This window comes from Parambassis ranga, chromosome 24 (genome assembly GCF_900634625.1).
Source record: "Parambassis ranga chromosome 24, fParRan2.1, whole genome shotgun sequence".
In the NCBI taxonomy this organism is placed as follows: Eukaryota; Metazoa; Chordata; class Actinopteri; family Ambassidae; genus Parambassis; species Parambassis ranga.
Window position 1 is genome coordinate 15836773 of NC_041043.1, and position 20248 is coordinate 15857020.

Here is a 20248-nt window from a genome sequence, read left to right on the forward strand (position 1 = left end):
TACATTGATGTGGGTTTGCTGTTGAGCCGTTGATGTGCGGTTTAGTCCAGCGACAGCAGCGGCTGCATGTTGTCTTCGTCGCTCTTGACTTTGTCCGGTCGCTTCAGGACTCCCGGTTCCACCACCGACTGAGACCTGCAGGAACACACAGAACAGCACAGTGTAACTGTTAAAGGCGCATCACCAGTCAGCTGATGACCAACTTCCTGACAGTGAACGAAACTAAACGCGCTACTGGTTTGTAGTTTATTTTGGTCATGTGGCCTCATTTCAGACACTTTGTCACCACTTGCATGAACTCAATTTGAGATTTTACCCCACATTAAAATCCATACATGACACTATGTTACAGCCTGGAAGCAATTTATGCAAAGTGGCTTGGGGCTGCAAACAAAGTCAAATCTTCTGGGCAGGTCTAGATCGACTCGTCATCCTGCTGCACAAAAAATGGCAGAAAAACTTGTCACAGATGGGAGACATCTGCCTTCTTGGGTTTAAATCTAGAGGACTGTCTGATCGACTGTCCGTCCCCCCACCCTGTGGTTAGTATATTACTGTCTGTCCTTTTGTGCAGAAGGGGATATTATGGGGATTCATTGAATCTGGGAGGATTTTCTTCACCTGACAGGATAAAAATGTTGCATCCAGGAAGGTATGTGTACTTAAAGGTCAGGTAGGAGATTTCATTCTGATGCACTTTTTGTTAAATTAGTGTAACTTCTCTTTACAATCCGATAGAAACCAATTAGTTCAGCCATTTCGCATTAAAACGAAGAATATGAATCATCTGTGGAAGCTATAAAACACTAAAAACATCAGCCAATCCTCCGGGTGGACCCTGCGCGGAGTATTGGCTGGTTGTCACTCTCTTCCTGCTCTGCGTGCACCAGAGAGGTACGTGCATGATGGCCGAAGTCGCAGCTCGTCTTCCATGTGATTGGGAGGCGTGGCTTCGGGGTGAGCTCCGAGAGAAAGGGGCGTGTGTTCACTTGGAACGCTGCAGTCATGCAACATGTGTTTATGTACTTGCAGGCTCTTTGAAATAACACTCAGCTGAGTTTGGTTTCATACACGCGGTCAGATCATCTAGAATGTTGAGGAATGATTCAGTGATGACCGGCAGGCCCGCGGCGCCCCGCAGCTTCTTCCACAGTGTAAATGTCTGTCGGTGAGTCTGCCGATGTCGGCGCTGTGCTGAGATGATTTATAATGTCGCAGTGAATTATGATGCACAGCAGCCTATAGGGGGGGAATGATACAGCACCAAATGTCAAACATACTCAGATGTTTTCTCTGTGTGATGACTCGCTTTAATTGTTTTACTCTTCATCTATAAATTAATCATCTGTTCAGGTCATTGACAGCCAGATTCCTCTGAAATAAGGAAATAAATACAAGATTTAATTAGGATGAAGTCATTAGAGCATGTTCATCCTCATCAGTGGAGCCAGTCATGACAAGAAGAGATACAATCTCCACATTAGCTCTAATATTATCTCGTTTGTTTGCTCTAATTATACAAAGATAATCAGTTTCAGAACACGGTGATGCTCCACTGAACACCGGGAAATGTTTCCCCTTTTTACACTCACATCTGAACACAGACTAAAACTGCAGGAAGTCATTTTTGTGTACATCTTTGCCATGAACTGACCTCTTCATGGTTTTCGGGGACAGGTTTTTCTCCAGGTCTCTCTCCAGGTCTTGCACCGACAGGGTGTAGGACTCCGGACAGTAGTCGGTTTCCTCATCGTAGGCATGGTCCAGCAGCGTTCGAGCCCACGTCCCCATATCGTACGGCGGCATCATCCCGCCGAGCTCTGACGGCAAGATCTCCGGGTGGATGAGCTGGTGGAGGCTGTTCAGGTTGTTACCGTGCATGAAGATCTGGAGGACGTGCAGAGAGTGGACACATCTTAACACCATGTTAACAGAGGCTGATGTGTTGCAATTCAGAAAACCTAGGCGTGATGTCACAACGGGCTGGAGGGGGGGGTTATTCAATTGGTTGCAATATGCAATCCCACCACTAGATGTCACATGTTCTTACAGACTGGTCCTTTAATGTAGCATTAGTTTAGGCTCACCCTCTTCCTGGTCTTGTCTTTGAGGAAGGGTCGGATGACGGTGTACAGAGCATGGATGTACCACGGCTGGTTCACAAAGTGGATGCCTCCAAACCGGGCTGGAAAACTGTCCTGTTGGAAACACAAAACGGCAACAGGTGATCGATGTTTACATCTGTAGAGACCATCAGTGTCATTATGAAATGTTAGGCTAAGGCTAGGCTAGGCTAGGCTAGCTTAGGCTTTAGCTGCATTTTGACTGAAATGAAAAGCAGAGTGTCATCAGCAGAGTGGAAGATATTCACGGGACAGTCAAAGTAAAAGCTCACAATTTAATTCTAGGGCAGATAATTGATCACAATATAATAAACACTATGAAACAAGTACATGTGATGTGTGTAAAACATGTAGAGGAGTTTTCAGTGACAAAAATAAAATGTTTCCCATTGTGATGAACCAAAACCACAAAATGATAAAAATACACATGGCAGCAGATTAACCTCAGATCTTCTTTTCATTTTATTCTGAAAGGCAGAAAGACAGGAAGTAGAAGCTTTAAAGGCTGCAATGACCCCCGGCCTGAGAAACGAACTGACGAATGCAACTGAATGCACAGTCAGTCTTAAGGATGGTGTTTAAGCTGCAGCCAATGAGAAATGGCCTCTGTCTTGTTTCATTAGCCTGTAAACGAGCTCTGATCTCATTGTCAACAGGAAATGGTCCGGTCTGTTTCAGAGCCACCGCGCCGAGGGAGATGAGTCCCTGTTCATACAGGTTACTGTGTGGAGTCTGAGCTTCCTCAGACACTGGACAGTCATTATAATTACACTCCACTCATCCTGTGTGTGTGTGTGTGTGTGTGTGTGATACGTTGGCTGCGGTCCAGCAGTATGGTGAGATTATATTCTGACATAACAGCGCTGGCTGCTGGAATAGGCTGCTGGCAGAGCACGGGACAGACAGAGACGGCATCTGAGGTCAGTCCAGGTTTGTACATTAGGATTTGAGTGATGTGAATCATCATGGCCGCCGGTGTTTTTGCTCTGTTAGCAGGGACGGCAGACTGTACAGTCCAGAGACAGAATGTGGACACGTCCTGTCATGTTTACATGCACACTGCTGAGTGTCCTTTCTAAACCTTAAACTGTCTCTTTCAGTAGCTGCTCGGTGAGGTTTAAGAGGTCTCAGTTTGTGCTCTAAAGCCTCCTTTCATAACACTAAATGTTCTTTTTCACCAGGATAAGAAGCCCTGCTCCATCAGTAATCCCAAAAACACACAGAGGCGTCTGACTGTTCCTGACCCTTTGTTGCGAAATAGCCCCCTGTGGACTGGTGTATGCAGCATCCACACATGTTTCCTGGGCTGGACTTTCATCCAGGTCATGTTAGGGGCACCACACTGAGGATATTTCTGCACCGCTAATACATGGAAACCAGCAGCGGCGTTACACTGAGGTGACAACAGACATTCCCTCTGACAGCTGCCACGACACAGCTTGTTTTAGCACCTAAGGTGTGTGTAGGTCAGCGCTGCCATCTTTATCAGCTTCAGATACAAACATCAGACACGCAGGGCCGTGATGAGCCTGTGAAACTGTGTCAGATGTCGGAGTTCAGAGACGTATTTTGTGGTCGGACCTCCGTCAGATCCCTGTGGACTCCTCTGAGTCCGGCCTGCCCTCTCCTCTGACGGATGATGAAGGAGCCTGCTGCATTATACATGAAACACTGGAAATGGAAAGGAGCTGCAGGGCTGTGCTGCACTGGGGGGACTGGAAGAAGAAAGAGGAAGAGGAGGAGGAGGAGAAACAGGAGCTGCACTCACCCATGAGTATGTGTGAGGCGTTCAAATACAGGTGGAGTGAGAACAATGGAAGGTGAAGGAGCTCCGGAGGGACTGAAGGATGGAAGGACGAAGAAACCCTGACTTCAAAATGTTTTTTTTATTTTTGTTTTCTTATAGATAAAAAGGCTTTCAGCAGCACCAATCCATACGATAAAGAATGGACAGTTAACAGGCAGCTGTAGACTTATTGTTCTGTTAAACTGTGCAGAGAAACCACAGAGCTCCTGCTCACTGTGCTCACTGTTTCATCAAATAAATCAGGAAAATGTTCCAAAACTAGAAAAAAAAAACCAGATCAAATTTCAGCTACAAATTCTAAATTTTCATTCAGGTCATTTCAGCTAAACAACAAACTGATCTAGAAGAAAAATAAATGTGAACGGCTGATTCCTGAAGCAGCCAGTCAAAACCAGACCATGTTTTCTTTGATCTTTGGCTTCTGGGAGGAAAAACGCGTCCGTCGAAACCAAATGAACGAGCGTGTGTGGATTTATTTTTGGGTCTGTGCTCGCGGCCGCTGCTCGGCGTGTCGAGTTACAGACGAAGGCTGAAGAGAATCAAAGGTGACAGAAGACGGAGACGACTCGGTTCACACCAGCAGGACCAAACAGTCCAATCCATCAACACTGATACAGTTTAGATGCTCCATCACCCCCCTCCTCTTCCTCCTCTTCCTCCTGTGGCCTCACAGAGCAGGATAAACACATTAGGAATGATTTTCTCTTCAAAGCTCGGCCTGCTGTGGAAAACAGCTGCGACCTCCGGCTCTGTGACATTAAGCAAAGCAGCAGATTTCCCTTTAAATCTAACCTGCGGCCACAACCTGCAGAATGCAGCATGGAAGCTGCCAATCTTGTCAGTGATGGTCTTTTTTCTGTCTACACTGATTATAGTAATGAGTCACAAACAGCTCCACATAAAGGAGGGAATCTCCTTATTTTTCAGTTGAAATCTGGATTTGGTGCGTTATTTAAAATGCTCATCGGATGGTTAAAAACTAAAACTTTGACAGGTGCCTGCACACAGATCACACTCAGCCATGACAATGCTGCACACCATATCCTCACATGACCTGAACTACATGGCTTAGACCTTTAAAAACAGTGTCTGTGCAGCATATGGCTGAATGTGAACTTACATTTCCTCACATGACCACTGGGGGGCCGCTGTTAGACCAGTTGCAGCAGGGACAGCTGAGAAATGAAGCTGCAGTTCCACAAATGGCCACTAGAGGCTGGCTCTAACGCTGAGTCAATACACATAAAACGGTGTTACAGAAACAACGTGTCATCATCTGGGAATCAGGATAATACTGCAGGCCTGACCACTGTGTGCGTATCTGCTGCCCTCTTGTGGTCGTTGTTGGGGGCGGGATTTGTGTGTTTAATGTCATGAAAGTGTGTTTTGTGTTGTTTGTATGTTGGGTAGTTATTGTTTGTATTATTTTGTAAACACCAAAAAATCGGATTTCACCAAAAAATCCGAATTGAGCATTAAGACCTGCAGTCTGAACGTAGCCTTAGTGACTTGGTCTGTGGCCCACCGCTCAGACCCTGCAGCGTTCACAGAGGAACGCTTCAGAGAGCTACAGGAAGGATCCGGCCTGTGCTGGCATTATGTAACCATCAGGTTAGGTGAATTTTTAACAACTGTAGTGATGTACCTTTCAACAACTGTCAGGGTGAGAGGGAGAATCAGAGTGTGACGAGCAGCCGGTTCACCATGATTTATTCACATTTACATCTCGGGTTATGTGGGAGGTTTCTTCAGCTCTGTGTGCGTCTGTCAAACTGTTTTCTGATCCTTAATCCATCACTGCGAGGTTTCTTTCACTATATAAATAGTAAATTGCTCCTGACGTCGTCATGCTGAACGTCTTCAGTGAAACATTAGCTGCAGCCTCGCTGCCACGAAGCATCGAACATGCCGTGAACATTTGTTGGAGGACTGCTGAGAGCTCTGCAGTCGGCAGGTCGCTCTGATTGGATGTACTTACGGGAGGATTGTGGCCCAGCAGGCTGTCTTCAAAAAGATTCAAACACAGACTGATTGAGGAAGTCTTACTAGTGTTTGTTAGTTTGCAGACACAACAACCACCCAGCTTCTAAGAACAAAGAGCGCACTTTATAAAACCAGCAAGAACAACAGAAGAAGAACCTGAGAGTGGATTCACTGGAGGTGGAAATTAAGTGGTACAACGTGCAGAATGTGGACAGATAACAGTCAGCACTGCTTTCCTGAGATGTCTGTGAAAACTCTAACGATGTTAGCATGCTAACCAGCTAAGTATGAACTGTATCCTTGAGTAACAGCACTAAACGGCAGCAGCACCACCCAGACAGAGAGTATAATCCCCCACCAACCACCCTGCTCGATTAAAGTCTGACTGCCCTTCTTTCAGCTCTTTGATGATGTAGCATCACCTGATGTTGGCAGAGGTGACACCTCAGGCTGAAAACAAACCCCGCCCATTCTGCTCTGCAATGTCGTCTCCCCGAACAATCAACCCGTCAACAATATGTGAATCCAGCCGAGCATGCAGCAGGAGTTAAGGGATACAGAGCCTCATTCCTGACTCATGGTGGTGGCTTCTGTGTTTACATCAACTCAGTGCTAGTTTCTAGTCACGTCTCGCTGGTGGAGGAGCAGATCGACCTTCAGCAGCACATAAAGGTTGCTTCAGGATCTCAGAGCTTTTGGACAGAAACAACAGACAACACAATTGCTCCGTTCAGACTACATGCTCGGTTATAGGAACATCAGGCACTGGTACAGAGCAGGACAACTGTGAACTGCTATTTTTAAATGAAGTTTCTTTACGTTGCCTCCAGTTGTTCAACACGAAGAAGTTCCACGAAGTGTCGGATAAATGTGCATTTGACTAAAGAACTAAAACTGGCACAGCATGCGTCATTTTAGGATTTTAACTTGACCTAAAAAAATCCTGTATTGATGGAGGACTACAGACCGTGGATAGAAACTGAACCTGGCAGAGGAAGCGAGCTCAGATTTCTGCTCATTAGGCGGAGGTGAGTCAGCAGCTGATGCCAGCAACAACAACAACAACAAAACACGGCTGATTTACACACACGCCCTGATGCTGGCAGAGGAATCTAAACAACCATTGTAATGATTCATGTAACCGAATAAAACCATTTAGGCTGTACACACTGATTAGACCCTAAAATCCATCTGAGGTGAAACAGGCGGGAAAAACACGGCACGCATACACACAAACAGAAGCCGGATCAGGCCCGTCTGCGGAAGGGAAGAGCTGCTGGATCCAGAGCGCCAGCGCCCGAGCCGCCCAGTCACAGGCTGCTCATTTATTATTTACTTTATCAAATGGGAGCTGTGACAGCAGCACAGGCAGCATGGAGCCACATGAGGGGAAGCAGATCCACCCACAGTCAGGACTGAGCATGGCTCACAGGTGATGTCAGGGATTATTCTGTGCTAATCCGGTGTTTGCATGAACATCGGTCGGCTTAAAGAACAGGCAGACATAAAGCAGGTAAAAACAATGAAAGGGTTTTTGTTTGTTTAGTTGACTGAATGCTATTTTTGATTTTTCTGTGCATCTTAAAGGTCGGGTAGGAGATTTCATTCTGATGCACTTTTTGTTAAATTAGTGTAACTTCTCTTTACAATCCGATAGCAACCGATTAGTTCGGCAGTTTCGCTTTAAAGCGAAGAATATGAATCATCTGTGGAAGCTATAAAACACTAAAAACATCAGCCAACCCTCCGGGTGGACCCTGCGCAGAGTATTGGCTGGTTGTCACTCTCTTCCTGCTCTGCGCACCAGAGAGGTACGTGCATGATGGCCGAAGTCACAGACCGCAGCTCGTCTTCAGGTGATGCGTGTCCATGTGATTGGGAGGCGTGGCTTCGGGGTGAGCTCCGAGAGAAAGGGGCGTGTGTTTACTTTCCAAATCTGGCTGACTCTCACTGAGTCTCCTACCCTACCTTTAAAGGACCAACAGACATTTGATCGACATCACTGATTAGCCTGAGCAGCCACCCTAATGCTTTGTCTGTTCTGTACAAAGAAAATCAGTCTGGTCTGGGTTCCAGTTGGACTTCCAGGGTTCAGTATCAGCAGACACAGAATAAACTACGTCTGGACGGATTTGGACGGACATACAACAAAGCATGTGATGTAGGCAGAGCAACAACCAGGCTAGCATCAACAAAAAACCTCCAAAGTGAATAGTCATTCATTGGTGGGATTTCAGTAGTCTGGAGAACACTACAGCACAATTTCTACTGTTCACTTTGATTTTGCACCTTGTTTTGGTTCAGTTTGGTTCAAATCGCTGCTAGCTTGTTAGTTAGCCAGTTGCTAACTTGTACCTCTGTTGAACTGGTGGTCAGCGGCTTCATCTGAACACAGAGAGGATCCATAAAAAGTAGAACAACCATACATCTCTGTAAGTCCAGCACACGTTTACATTTACTTCATTCTTATAATTAACAAAGTTCTTAAACCATCTCATCTGTCACCGCATTAGCACTAACAGCCTTAAGTTATATCATATAGTGATGGAAGGCTAAAATTAAATCTTTATAATAATGATCTAACCCAGTTCTATTAGTCTGCTTGTTTGCTTTTTAATTTATTCCACAAATCATAATCAGATTATATAATGTTTGCTTAGGAGGAAAAGCGTCATGTTTAATTTAAGGCACTGTGAGGTTTAAATATTAAACAGAGGTTTGTTTAATCAGGCAGAAATGATGCGGGCCTGAAACAGCTGCTGCAGAACGATCAGAAGAAAACAACACGGAGCTAAGTGCGTGCAGTGAAACAGACGTCTGTGTCAGCCTCCACTTCTGATTCATGACCATAGCCGTCCAGTCCTTAGAGTGGAAACACTGGTTCATGCCACGTCGGAGCGTCCCTTGGCGCTCCGCCGGCAGGCAGCTGATGAGACGAACCCTGACGTATGTCGTCCGCCGCTCTGTGCGTGTCTGAGCTGTGGTCATGCATCTTCTGTGTGCGTCATGCTTTTTCAGTCCTTCTACGACACATCAGGTTGATGAGCTGCTCCGCTGCTGTCAGTACTCATCGGCAGAAGGATGGGTTAACGTGTCCTCCAGTAAAAAAGAGACAGAAGTGAAAGGAAAAAAAGACAGACGGCGTCCAGTCGAGTGCTTCTTTCTCTATTCTGCGTGTTTAAAGTGTAGCCTGGAGTGACGCCATTGTTTCGCTGCTGGCCTGTTCTTTACAGAAGCCACCTTTATGTGAGGACGTCTGAGTGGAGGGGGTGAACCCAGGGTGAATGCTGACTTCCAAAGGATGAGAGCAGGCTCCGTTCAACCTTAGAGTCCACTTCCAGGCTGCTGTGTCTTTTAACCAATCACAGCTCGGCTTTCTGAGGTTATATCAGCGCTAATATCTGTCTATTTTATCACATGAGGTCGAACAAACAGAAATATACAAAAATCTGGATTGATCAGCCAACTGTAAAAAACTGCAGTTCCTACCATGGCCACTTGAGGGCAAGCTCCAAATATGAGCCAGTTCCCATTGACCTAATCATATTATGGCTGGATTAGACACACTGACAGGTGGAAGCTGTCATAGATTGATCACAAGCAGCAACCAGTGGCTCTAAGAAACAAAGCCAACGTGAAGGTGCAGCTCCACAAGTGGCCACTTGGGGCAGGCTACAGAAGTCAGTCAATTCTCACTCAAGCTACATCAGACATATAACAAGTAAACATGCTTATTTGTGCTGAAGAGTTGGATATTTTAACATGGCAGTAAATCAGACTTGCTTTTGGAGCCTCTAGTGGCCACTTGAGGAACTGCAGTGTAATTGATTATGTAAGGTTAGCTATGGGCTATCGAAGCTAGTTGCTAACATTAAATAAAATAAATGTCACTAGTCATTTTTGCATATTTAAGCTAATGTTTGCTGTCGTTTATCAGAGCAGAACACAAAGTTTAATTTCATCACCTTTGTTTCTGTTTTTAACATTAAATTTAAATTTTCATCTAAAACTATTTCAATCAAAAACTAGTTCAGCTTCCTGTGGAACATTTTATCCTACGGGGCATTCTCTTATTTTGAAGGTACCGCAGAGGATTAGGATGTTTTTTTTGTGTCACATAATTCAGAAGTTTATCAAACTCTTCTTTAAACTGGTTCACGGCTGAACGATCCCCGTGCTCCTTCTGCGAGCAGCCATTGGTTTAAGAAGTGTTTGAATAAAAGACTGGGGTCTGTGTTTTCTGCCTCCATTTCCTAATTTGATCTGGAATATTGGCAGAGAGAACACCAGCGATTGGCAGCTTCGTCTTCAAACGCCGCTATCAGCCAAACTGCGCCTGGCTCCTTTTAATTGAAGTGGGAGAGCGTTGGGTCAGATGGCTGCTGTCTTCTTCCATCTGCAGCTCCGAGATAACGCTGTGAATCCACACCGCTGCTGGTGGCAAAGACAAAACCTGGTCAACAGCTTCTTTTGTTTCCTGTTTACAGACTGTAATGATGCGTTATTGACGTTTAACAAATTGCCGTGACTGATAAGCGCAGTAATAAACACTTCATTTAACCACATTTTCCAGCTTAAATTCACTTATGTGTCTTAATTATGCTGCTTCAGATGAAACCAGCTAAATTACATGGTGCTTAGAAGGCTTTTGTCATTCATTATACATGATGATGATGATGATGATGAAGAGGCGCCTGATCTTCCTCTTACGAGTGAAGTGATAGTTTAGCTCTAAGGAACAAAGGGAGCCGCTTCCTGAAAGGATTCAGTGGGTCAATGATCGTCTGATGGGAGCCGGTCTGTGTGTTATATATGGACGCTCATGCAGAAGGAGTCCGCAGAGAGTTCCTAACTGGAGCTACTGTAAATGCTAATGTGCTCTGAATTTCTGCCGATACACTGGCTCCAAAACAATCATGAAAACCAACATAGACACAGGTTTATATAGAATTATAACTCTAAGACTATAATCATCGTTAGCAGGCTAATTATTTGGTTATTATTTGGTAGAGGAGGTGCAGAAAATCAGGCAGCAAATAGATTTTTCAATCTATAATTGATCAAAAGCACAAAGTAGGAAACTCTTAAAGCAGCGAGTCCAGACATTTACCCAGCAGCCCTTGTGTCCTCTTTGTGTCCACTGCTTTCACAGTTTTCGACCTGTTGCCATCAGCAGGGAAACAGAATGAAAGGTGGATGTTTGCTCCCACCTGTGGTGGTGTCTAAGGCCCCGCCCACACGGAGATGAAAGCGGCCAGATCCGCTAAAGTTTTGTATGATTTAGGCGTTTCGTCCACACGGAGCGTTTCAGAGTGCGAAAACGGCAGCTTTTAAAAACGGGTCCCAGGGTGGATAAAAACGCTGATTCCATGTCTCCGTGTGGACGCCCAAAACTCTTTTAACAGCCACGTCTTCTGCTCCTCTGTTAACACAGCGAGCAGCAAGTGGACGATAATTAAGAAGGTTTTAGATCATGAGTTTTGTGTGCGTGTCCTGTGTCTTCTTCTCTGTTTTTGGAGGGCTTCTGTGGTAGCATTACAGCGCCACTCACAGGCCTGGCATGTGTACTACAGCGTTTTCAGTGGTTTGTATGGATCCATGTGGACCATTGACAGTAAAAACTATGGACAGAGCCTCCGTGACGTCACCCGTTTGTTTCTGAAGAGCCGTTTTGAGTATCAGTGGGAGGTTCCGGGACGTTGATGACCGCCGCCATGTTGGCAGCGTCACGTCGACTAAAACTCCGAATATGGACAAAGAGGGGGGGCACGAGCGGGGTTTAGGGGGGCGGGCGATCGTGGAAGCAGGAAACTCACGCTGTGATACGTCAACTGTCTGTCACTCAAGCGGCAACGCCCATAATTAGGCGTAATTTTAAGTCCGAATACAATTGAAACGAGTGAATTGTAAAAAAATTCACCCCCCCTACAATTGACACTAGCAGAGAACCTATCATCTGAGACCAGAGTGGTTTTTTGTACCAGGCTGTAAACATGTTTTTTTTCTGCTGTGAAGTCGGACATTTTAACATGGGAGTATATGGGAAATTACTCGCTTTTGGAGCCAACCCCCAGCTGTTGCGGCGTGAATTACAAGTTTTGACACTTCCGCATGGGCTTCCACTTTGAGCCCCGAAGGTTGCCGCTTGATGTGGACGCACGCATTTACTGAAACGATGCCGTCTTTACGGAGAACATCTTAGAAACGAAAATGACTTCCTCTCTGTGTGGACGGGGCCTAAATAGTGGATGCCATGTGTGATTTTTGGGGGGCGGGACTTTTCACCAAGGTAGAAAGTTTTGGGAAAGATTTAAGGTGATATAAGGGTGTGTTTAAACTCAAACGATGGTCCGTGTTTTAACCTGATCTGTTTTAATGCCTAATATGATTTCAAATAAGTGAGTTATGAACAAATTCCTCCCAGAGACCAAAACAGCTTTCAATACCAGGCTGTGAACATGTGAACAAGACTTTAACATTGGAGTCTATGGGGATTGACTCACTTTTCCAAACCAGCCCCTAGAGGCTGCGGAGTGAACTGCAATTTGTCAGCACCTCTACTGTACATGGGCTTCGTTTCTCAGCTCCAGGGGTGGCTGCTTGGACTTCCTGTGGCGGTTTATTTAAGCACTAAAACTACATTCCACATGCAGTAATTCACACGACCACAGGGGGGCGCACAGCTACATAAACACTAGAATTAAAATGGATATACTGGGGGCTAGCTCTTTACAGTTTCTATATTTAATTTCAGTGTGGACGTGGTGGAACATCACACTATTAATAATGTATCACACACACACACACACACACACACACACACTACGTTTACAGTAAGAGTGTGACACTCAACCAGCTGCCTGGGAGCGTCTCACAAGAAAGAAAACGACTTGAAGAGGCGGAGACAAGTGTGTGTCTGTGTGTGTGTCTGTGCACACAGGAACACTCACAACAAAAGAGAGCCCATCTGGAGGAGAGGGCAAAGAAGATAGCACGGCAGTCCGGCATGTTGCCGTGGCAACGTACTGAGGGTGGGATGAAGCAGGAGGGTGCCGCGGAGGGTGGAGGAAGAAGAAAGAAGAAGAGGAGGAGGAGGAGGAGGAGGAAGGTGGTGGTGGGGGGGGGGGGGTGGATGAAGTACCCTGAAACCTGCAAGTGGCTGCTGGTGGAGCTGATGATGAGGATGATGAGGGTTCTTTATGATTTAAAAGGGAGAGGAAGGTGGGAGGTCAGCAGATGGTTTAATGGCTTCTTCGGGAACTGGTGATCCAGTCTGAGTTCTCTGACTGCTGTCAGTGTATGAAGCCCCTGCTACCATTGTCTCCGCTGAACAATGATGATCGAGTGGCTGAATTGAGAGAGGGGAGGGCGATAAGGGGGAAGGGGAGGATGATGATGCTGAAGAGGGGGGAGGAAACAAAAGTGAAAGGGTTGGGGGGGGGCGCAGCAGGGAGGACCTCTCCAGCAGCGCTCTGTGGGGTGGATGCTCTTTGTTTTAACACTGAGGGCACTTTTTACCCTCACTGCTCGCTGTAATATGTGACTTTATGGAAGCAGCACAGTCATGGCTGCATGGAGAAATGATGGATTCACATGTGAGCAGCAGTCACATGACAAGAATTCAGAGAGTATCTGGCTGATCTGCAGGCTGTAAGCTGAGCAGAGAGGAGACGAGAGGAGCTACCGACAGGAAAATAACACACAAAATAAACGCAGCGCAGCTAACAAACACAACTGGTGCCCGCTGGCACCTGAAGGCAACATTTAGAGGTTCGGCCACAACAAAAACGGTCCCAGCTCCAAAACAACAATCTAAACAACTGATCCCAGAGTCGGTCTGTCGGAGCCAAATCCTGCCGACAGACAGACAGATGCAAGAATTCCACATCATGACCGGGACAGCTTTAAACACACACACAGCTGTGCAGTCCGTTACCCATCAGACGGCTCATTCATTACTGTGAGTGGCGGCTCAGTTGATCTGTGACGCATCACCTGAGCGCAACATGTGAAGCTGTTACAGATGTGTTCGTTCATTTCTTAAATGGTTTTAATCCATTACATAAAGTTCTTTGTGCCTGAAATAATATATATTTCTTTCTTATACATTACTTTAAATCCCTCTTTGCCTTCTTGTTTTGAAGAGAAGAAACCAAAAGAATAAATCTTTAATCCCTCAGTAACGCTGTAATCCTGCAGGATTATGACTGGATGGGTTTGAATCCCGTCATGCACACTCACCGTCTCACCTTCTGTGTTTGCCTGGACTCTAATTTAATCTGTTTTATGAGTGCATAAACTAATGTAACACAACATGTTGTGCGTCTAAGAGGACACAAAGCTTCCTCTGAGGTCATTTTGCTGCTTTCACAACTCACAACAAGCTTCTCTGCCCTTTTCTTCGCTACCACACCGGTGGATCCTGCACTTATTCACGTGACCACAGGAGGGCGCATAGCTACGTAAACTCTGTTCATAACAACCATGAAATAAATACACAATATCTGAAGTCCTAATCTGCCTAGAACGACTTGTCTCGTGTTTCCTTTGTTTCCTGCAGCAGAGCATCATTTGGGAATGACTCTGGGCTCGGCTAATAGCTCCCATCAATAATTCAGGCTCTAATCTGTGTCTGGAGAGCCGTCACAGTCGTGTTATATGTGGACCGGTCACAGTGGTGTGGAGGAGGGTTTATCCAGTCGACAATTAAACTGCATCAACTCGGTGTGCTGGGCTCTTATTTACAGCAACACAGATGTGAACATGTTTATTATCTAACACAACATGGAGACTATCCTGCTGTTAATGTCTGTTTCTCCCATTGATGATTATGAAGCGACAGTCAGGGCTCCTGCACTTCTACGTAATGTGAGCGCCTCCATGTTCTTCAGACTCTTGAATGCATTTAATGAGTGTTTTCTCATGTTGTGAGACTGAGGCTGACCTTTGGCCATTCATGCTTTAATTGAAGGCGCCCTCAGTGCCTCTCTGACTTCACAGCAGTTAGTGATACTTGAGGCCGGTGACCTTTGACCTTTGACCACCAAACTCCAGTCAGTTAGTCTTTGAGTCAATATGAACACAATCTGAGGAGATTTAGGGTCTTTACGACTGCTCCACAGAGGACGAGTCCTCAGTGCTGTGTATCTATTAACTCATCTTTTTTATTTTGTTCGGGTTTTTGTTTGTACAAATACATCAAAGTTTTTATTCTTATATTTCTATATGAAAACTACTGTAAAATCTGCTCGTGTTGAGAGCGACAGGGAGGACAGAGGAGACCTAACCATCAGGTGAAAACAACACAGCTCAAGGTGTGAAGGGAGCCTGAACCTCGGACTGCTGAGTGGAAGCCTTCTAACACTGTGCTGTGGCTGTACTGGTGTCGAGGTCTGCTAGCATAAACGCTACCATGTATGGGTGTATTCTGATTACTATGATAAAAACATATAAAAGGTTTAGTAGCCATTGATTTGTGATTATACAAAGTGTTACGGTTTGGGAACAAAAAGGTGCAAATGAACATTTTGATAAAACGTTTATGAAAAATATGCTTCATATTATGAATATATCTCACATTTAGAGACTTCAGACGTCATCATATGATTATATAATATGGCTCCTTCCATATCTTATTACCGCACAGTTGAAAATTAAAGGAGCTTTTTGCATATTTTGTCATAGCGAGCTGAATTTTCGGACTTCTGTCCTCCTGAACTCCTGGATCTCCTGGACACTCATTAAAGCATAAAATGTGTGCCTTTCAAAGAATAGAGTAAAACTTTAAAAAAGACCAACACACATGATGTTAAGTCAGTGTGAGACTGAAGGACGCTGCTCTGACAGCCTGTGATCCATCAGGCCTGAACACTTCCCTGTGGAAACGCTTCCCCTTAGATTTCACTTTGACTAATGGAGCCCAACACAAATTGGCAGATGATTCACGGGGATGTTGAGAAAGCAATAACAACAACACACACACACACACACAGCAACCAGCAGGCCCCTCTGGCTGGTAACCAGAGGACAGCCGTGCACTCTGCCTGTCAGCCGCTCCTCCTCATCCTCATCTCAGTAATGACATTAAAGGTGTGCTGATGTCTGAGAGGACTGATGAGGAGGAGGAATCCTCAGCTCACAGTTCTCCTCATGTCTCTTTTTACATGAGGAGGAACATCTCTTATTAGAGAAGGCCGGAACTAACACAACGCAAACCGACAAGCAGTGAAAATCACTTCTGTTTGCACCATCTACCTGCCAAACGAACCCTGAACATCCACAGGCAGCAGTGTGTAATCAGAAGGGAAATGTCATTATTCACTTCTTTAAACAAGCTTCGGAGGAACATTCAGAGGAACATTCTGACAGCACAGAGGGCGGAGAAGACGCGGAGGCTTGTTTCACTGCAGCTTTTACATCAAACCAGACAAATATCCAACATCTGGACTTTTCTTTTAGCAACATTTCTCTCACTTTTCTCTCAGATTCAGAGTTTTTTTGATTGAATCTTAGAAATGTGATTTGTTTTCTCAGAACTCTGACTGTTTTCTCAGATTTTTCCCCCATCAGCCCCTCAGATCTGCTCCACTTCCTCCGTCATTTAGACCTCCAACGTTCATCTAATGCTCGTACTCAGATCTGCAAACGTCTTCAACAGATTTCCTCACAAATGGATCCTTACGGAAGCAGCAAAGCTGAACTGACCCTACTTGTGAATAATCCAGATTACAGCTTTTTGTGTCTTCTTACCTGCAGCCCCTCGATGGCCAGCCGCAGCATGCTGGGAGTCAGCTTGGACGCCTGTTTGAAGGTGAAGTTACTCCAGTCGATGATGAGGATGAAGCCGTTGACCTGCAGCTCGGGATCTTCGATCATAGACTCCAGAGACAGCAAGATGGCTCGCAGTATGTCCACAAACGTGTACCTGAGAGGAGGCGAGACGAACACGGACATTTGTACTGTGGTTAATATTTAATGACTCTGTTTAAAGGCACTTTTTAGTGAAAGTGTAAAAACATGATTCAGCTTCAGCTCCTCACAGAGAAGGATCTAATACATGAACTCAGAGGGAATTTAGTGATCGAACAAATGATGGAAATAATTGACATCGAGCATAATGAGACTTGTGTCATTCTCTGTGATGTGGAAAGTGTTTCTAGCAGGGTCGCCTGGTGCTGCTGGTGCTGCAGTTTGCTGCCTCGTCCCTCGTGGGGTTTTATCCAGCTGATGCCTCGGATACTTCACTGTCCCGCTCAGCTGCCGGTTTATTTCCATGTCTCGCTCTGACATCTGATTCTCTACCAGGAAACCTTCAGCCTCCCTCTCTTTTTGAACTCAGTGAAGTGGATATGCATCTGAACTAGTAGAAATGCGGTTTCCTCTTACATCATAATTTTGTTATAGGGAGTGGAGGCTACTTTAGCATTAGCCCTGATAGGAGGCAGATATTCTGTCTGTGGTCAGAGGCAGACATGCAGAGGACAGAAAGGTGAACTGAACTTAAACAGGCCTGATCCCTTATTAAACCTTTGACCTCAGACAGGACACTAAGATGATGTCATAACCATGAATGAAACGACGGCTGGGACATGAAAGGAAGTGCAGCACTTCATGTCATAGGATCATGAAATAACAGCTATGTCCCATGTCCCGGGTCACAGGATGGATCCTCACATGGACCCATTGTTATTACTGTAGCTCTAAACACAGCAGATCACAGCTGAGGCTTCTCCCAGACAATCGATCACCAATGTCCGTGTATGATTAGCCTGATGCTACTAGCCGCACAGCCAGGATCAGAAGTACACATGTGTGAGGTGGAACATGTCACAAGCTGACCACCAGCTCATCCTGCAGCAGTGTGTGTGTGAACTTATCATGTAGACCTGCAAGGTCAGGGGGTTCATCCTCTGGGCACCATGAATATCAGGTCAGGATTTTCATCTGGGGGACAGCGGTGGACAGATGTGACCCTGTGCCAACTAAAATGGCTCTGTGAACCTGTTAGCTTTATGCTAACACCTGACGCTCCCTGCCTGTGGATGTAAATGTCGGTGTCCTCAGTGGAGGAGTCCGGTGGTCAGCTGTGTTTGGTGGTCGACGGTTCGTTTGTGTGAGTCCTTTGGACAAACGGCGTCTCTGTTAACTCTCTTGTGGTAAAAATGGGACTAAATGGGACTCAGGTGTCCACAAAGACCAAATAGGACATATGGACCCTGGCTGTGTGGTGCTGAATGGACAGCTCCACATACATGACGCCTGATGGCACAGCTTCCTCCTCCTCCTCTTCCTCCTCCTCCTCCTCCTCCTCACCTGCTCTGGTCCCAGTTGGCCGCGAACAGGACCAGTATCTTCCTGCCATATCTGTCTAAATTGGAGAGCACGCCGGGAAACCCGTCCTTCAGAGCCTGCTTAATACCCGGGTCTGTGGCTTTCAAGTTCTTGAACATGTCCAGGTTCTGCTGTCTGTACTCAAAGTACTGAGCCAGCAGCCGGAACGCCTCGAAGTGGTTGAATTTCCTCGCGCGGAGGAATCTGAGGATAAACGCGTCGTCTGTCCTGAGGAAGCCGATGTCCGGCCGGGTGATGATCATGTCCCGGACCTCCTGGATGTCCTGGTGTAAAGTCTCCGGGTTTTCCTTCAGCTCCACCTTGGCCTTCTCCAGGGTCTCTGGAGAGAGGCCAGCCTGCAAGTGAGTCATCTTCAGCAACAGCTGCTGCTGTCCCTCCGCGGGGGACCACGCCACACCAGCTTCCAGTGATAGGGCGGAATAAATGGGCAGCAACAGGGTGAAGTGCGCGTTTTCTCGGCGAGGCTGTCTGATCAGTGGCGGACTTCAGATGGAGGCCTGTAATCCACCCTGAACTGGCACGGACGCTGCTGCTGCTGCTGCTGCTGTGATGCTCCCGTTACGCATTATCAACATATGGGCCGCTCACTTTTTTACGCACGGAAACATTTTAATTCCACCTGCAAGAATTCAACTTCACCATCATTGTTTTCCAGCATGAATCAGGTGCTCCGGGCTTCAGGCGTCACATCCAACCTGCTGCTGGTCCGGGCGGCCTGAGCGCAGACAGCCGCCTCCCTCCATGTCAGATCCTCTGCTCCTCTTTCTCTCTCTTTCTGAGGCACAATGACGACGACAGCATCACCGTCTCCCCGGCGTCGCTCGCGGGCGGCCAGGCAATGCGGCACGAGCCTGCAGCACCTGCTATATCATCATCATCATCATCATCAGCCCTCCGCCTTCAGAACGCATCTCCATCCGCCGACCGACCGACCGACCGCCGCCTCTGCTGCTGCTGCTGGTGCTGCCGACGGCTCCGTCACCGTCAGTCGAGGCAGATTTGATTCCGCGTCTGCATCCCAGTCTTAATCCCACCCGCTGCTCACCACCACCACCACCATCATCATCATCATCATCTTCCTCATCACCATGCACAGTCTGGGTGTGAATGTAGAGAAACAGAGGGGGGGCATCCAGCAGCACAGGTGTCCCGCGAGGTTTTGCTCCTGCCTCCAGTTTCTGGGTTTTGGAAAGGGGTGGGGTGGATGAGGCGGGGGGAGGATTACCGTCTCCGCTCCTCCTCCTCCTCCTCCTCCTCCCGCTGTTGCTGCTGCTGCCGTCTGTTCGCAGGGAAAGTGACTGACAACAAGAACCGGTGTTTGCTGTGCTGTGGGGTGGAGACGAAAAGGCAACAGATACAAAAACAGGACGCAGGTCGGAGGAAGATCTGACAGAAAGGTGGAGGGCAGTGAGGGTGGAGGCCTGAGACAAAAAATAGAGGCCTCTAAATCACACTTTCCTGTCTCCTTTAGCTCCATGTTTGAAGGTTTTCAGCTCCTAAATTATTAATCTCATCAATATTCTTTTGAGCAGATCAGAGGTTCTGGAAGACTCTGGAACCCCCCTCAGGTTGGATCTGGGAAAATGTGGCCGCGCTTCTCTCCACATGAGTTCACCTGCTCACTTCCTGCATGGATGAGATCATGATGTTATTTAAAGCCTGATATTGATGACTGATAAAGATGAACACACGTATTAAAAAAAAGTCTGCTGTCATTTCGCTGAAAGAGGAAAAACACACAACTTCACGTTCTTTAAGTGTAAATTTTACACAATCTCCTTTCAGTAATCTAATCTAATCTAATCTAATCTAATCTAATCTAATCTAATCTAATAACCTCTCATTTAAACGCAACTGAAGATTTTTAGGTGTATTTTTTAACTATAAAGTCAACAGCACACTCCACAAACTCCACATGTGTTAATAATGAGGACTAAAGGTTTGAATGTGTAACACAAACCTGCCAACAAACCCTATAAGACTG

General features: G+C 46.3%; 1 protein-coding gene across 1 annotated transcript; it reads right to left on the bottom strand.

Moving 5' to 3' along the window:
• Positions 1 to 9: 9 nt before the first annotated feature.
• Positions 10 to 18640, bottom strand: clvs2 (clavesin 2). The gene is made up of 5 exons (XM_028397777.1): positions 18226 to 18640; positions 16663 to 16837; positions 2088 to 2198; positions 1655 to 1887; positions 10 to 135 (listed from the first exon to the last, which is right to left on the bottom strand). Exons 1-5 carry the CDS (start codon positions 18612 to 18614, stop codon positions 42 to 44), a joined length of 1002 nt encoding a protein of 333 aa, XP_028253578.1. The 5' UTR covers positions 18615 to 18640; the 3' UTR covers positions 10 to 41.
• Between the last annotated feature and the right edge of the window lie 1608 nt (positions 18641 to 20248).

Excerpts from the sequence above, each read along its gene's own strand:
- clvs2 (XM_028397777.1), bottom strand. The coding sequence starts at position 18,614 with ATGACTCACTTGCAGGCTGGCCTCTCTCCAGAGACCCTGGAGAAGGCC. Across the intron at positions 2,199-16,662 it reads TGGCCATCGAGGGGCTGCAG|GACAGTTTTCCAGCCCGGTT; the intron begins GTAAGAAGACAC and ends TGTTTCCAACAG. Across the intron at positions 1,888-2,087 it reads AAGACAAGACCAGGAAGAGG|ATCTTCATGCACGGTAACAA; the intron begins GTGAGCCTAAAC and ends CACGTCCTCCAG.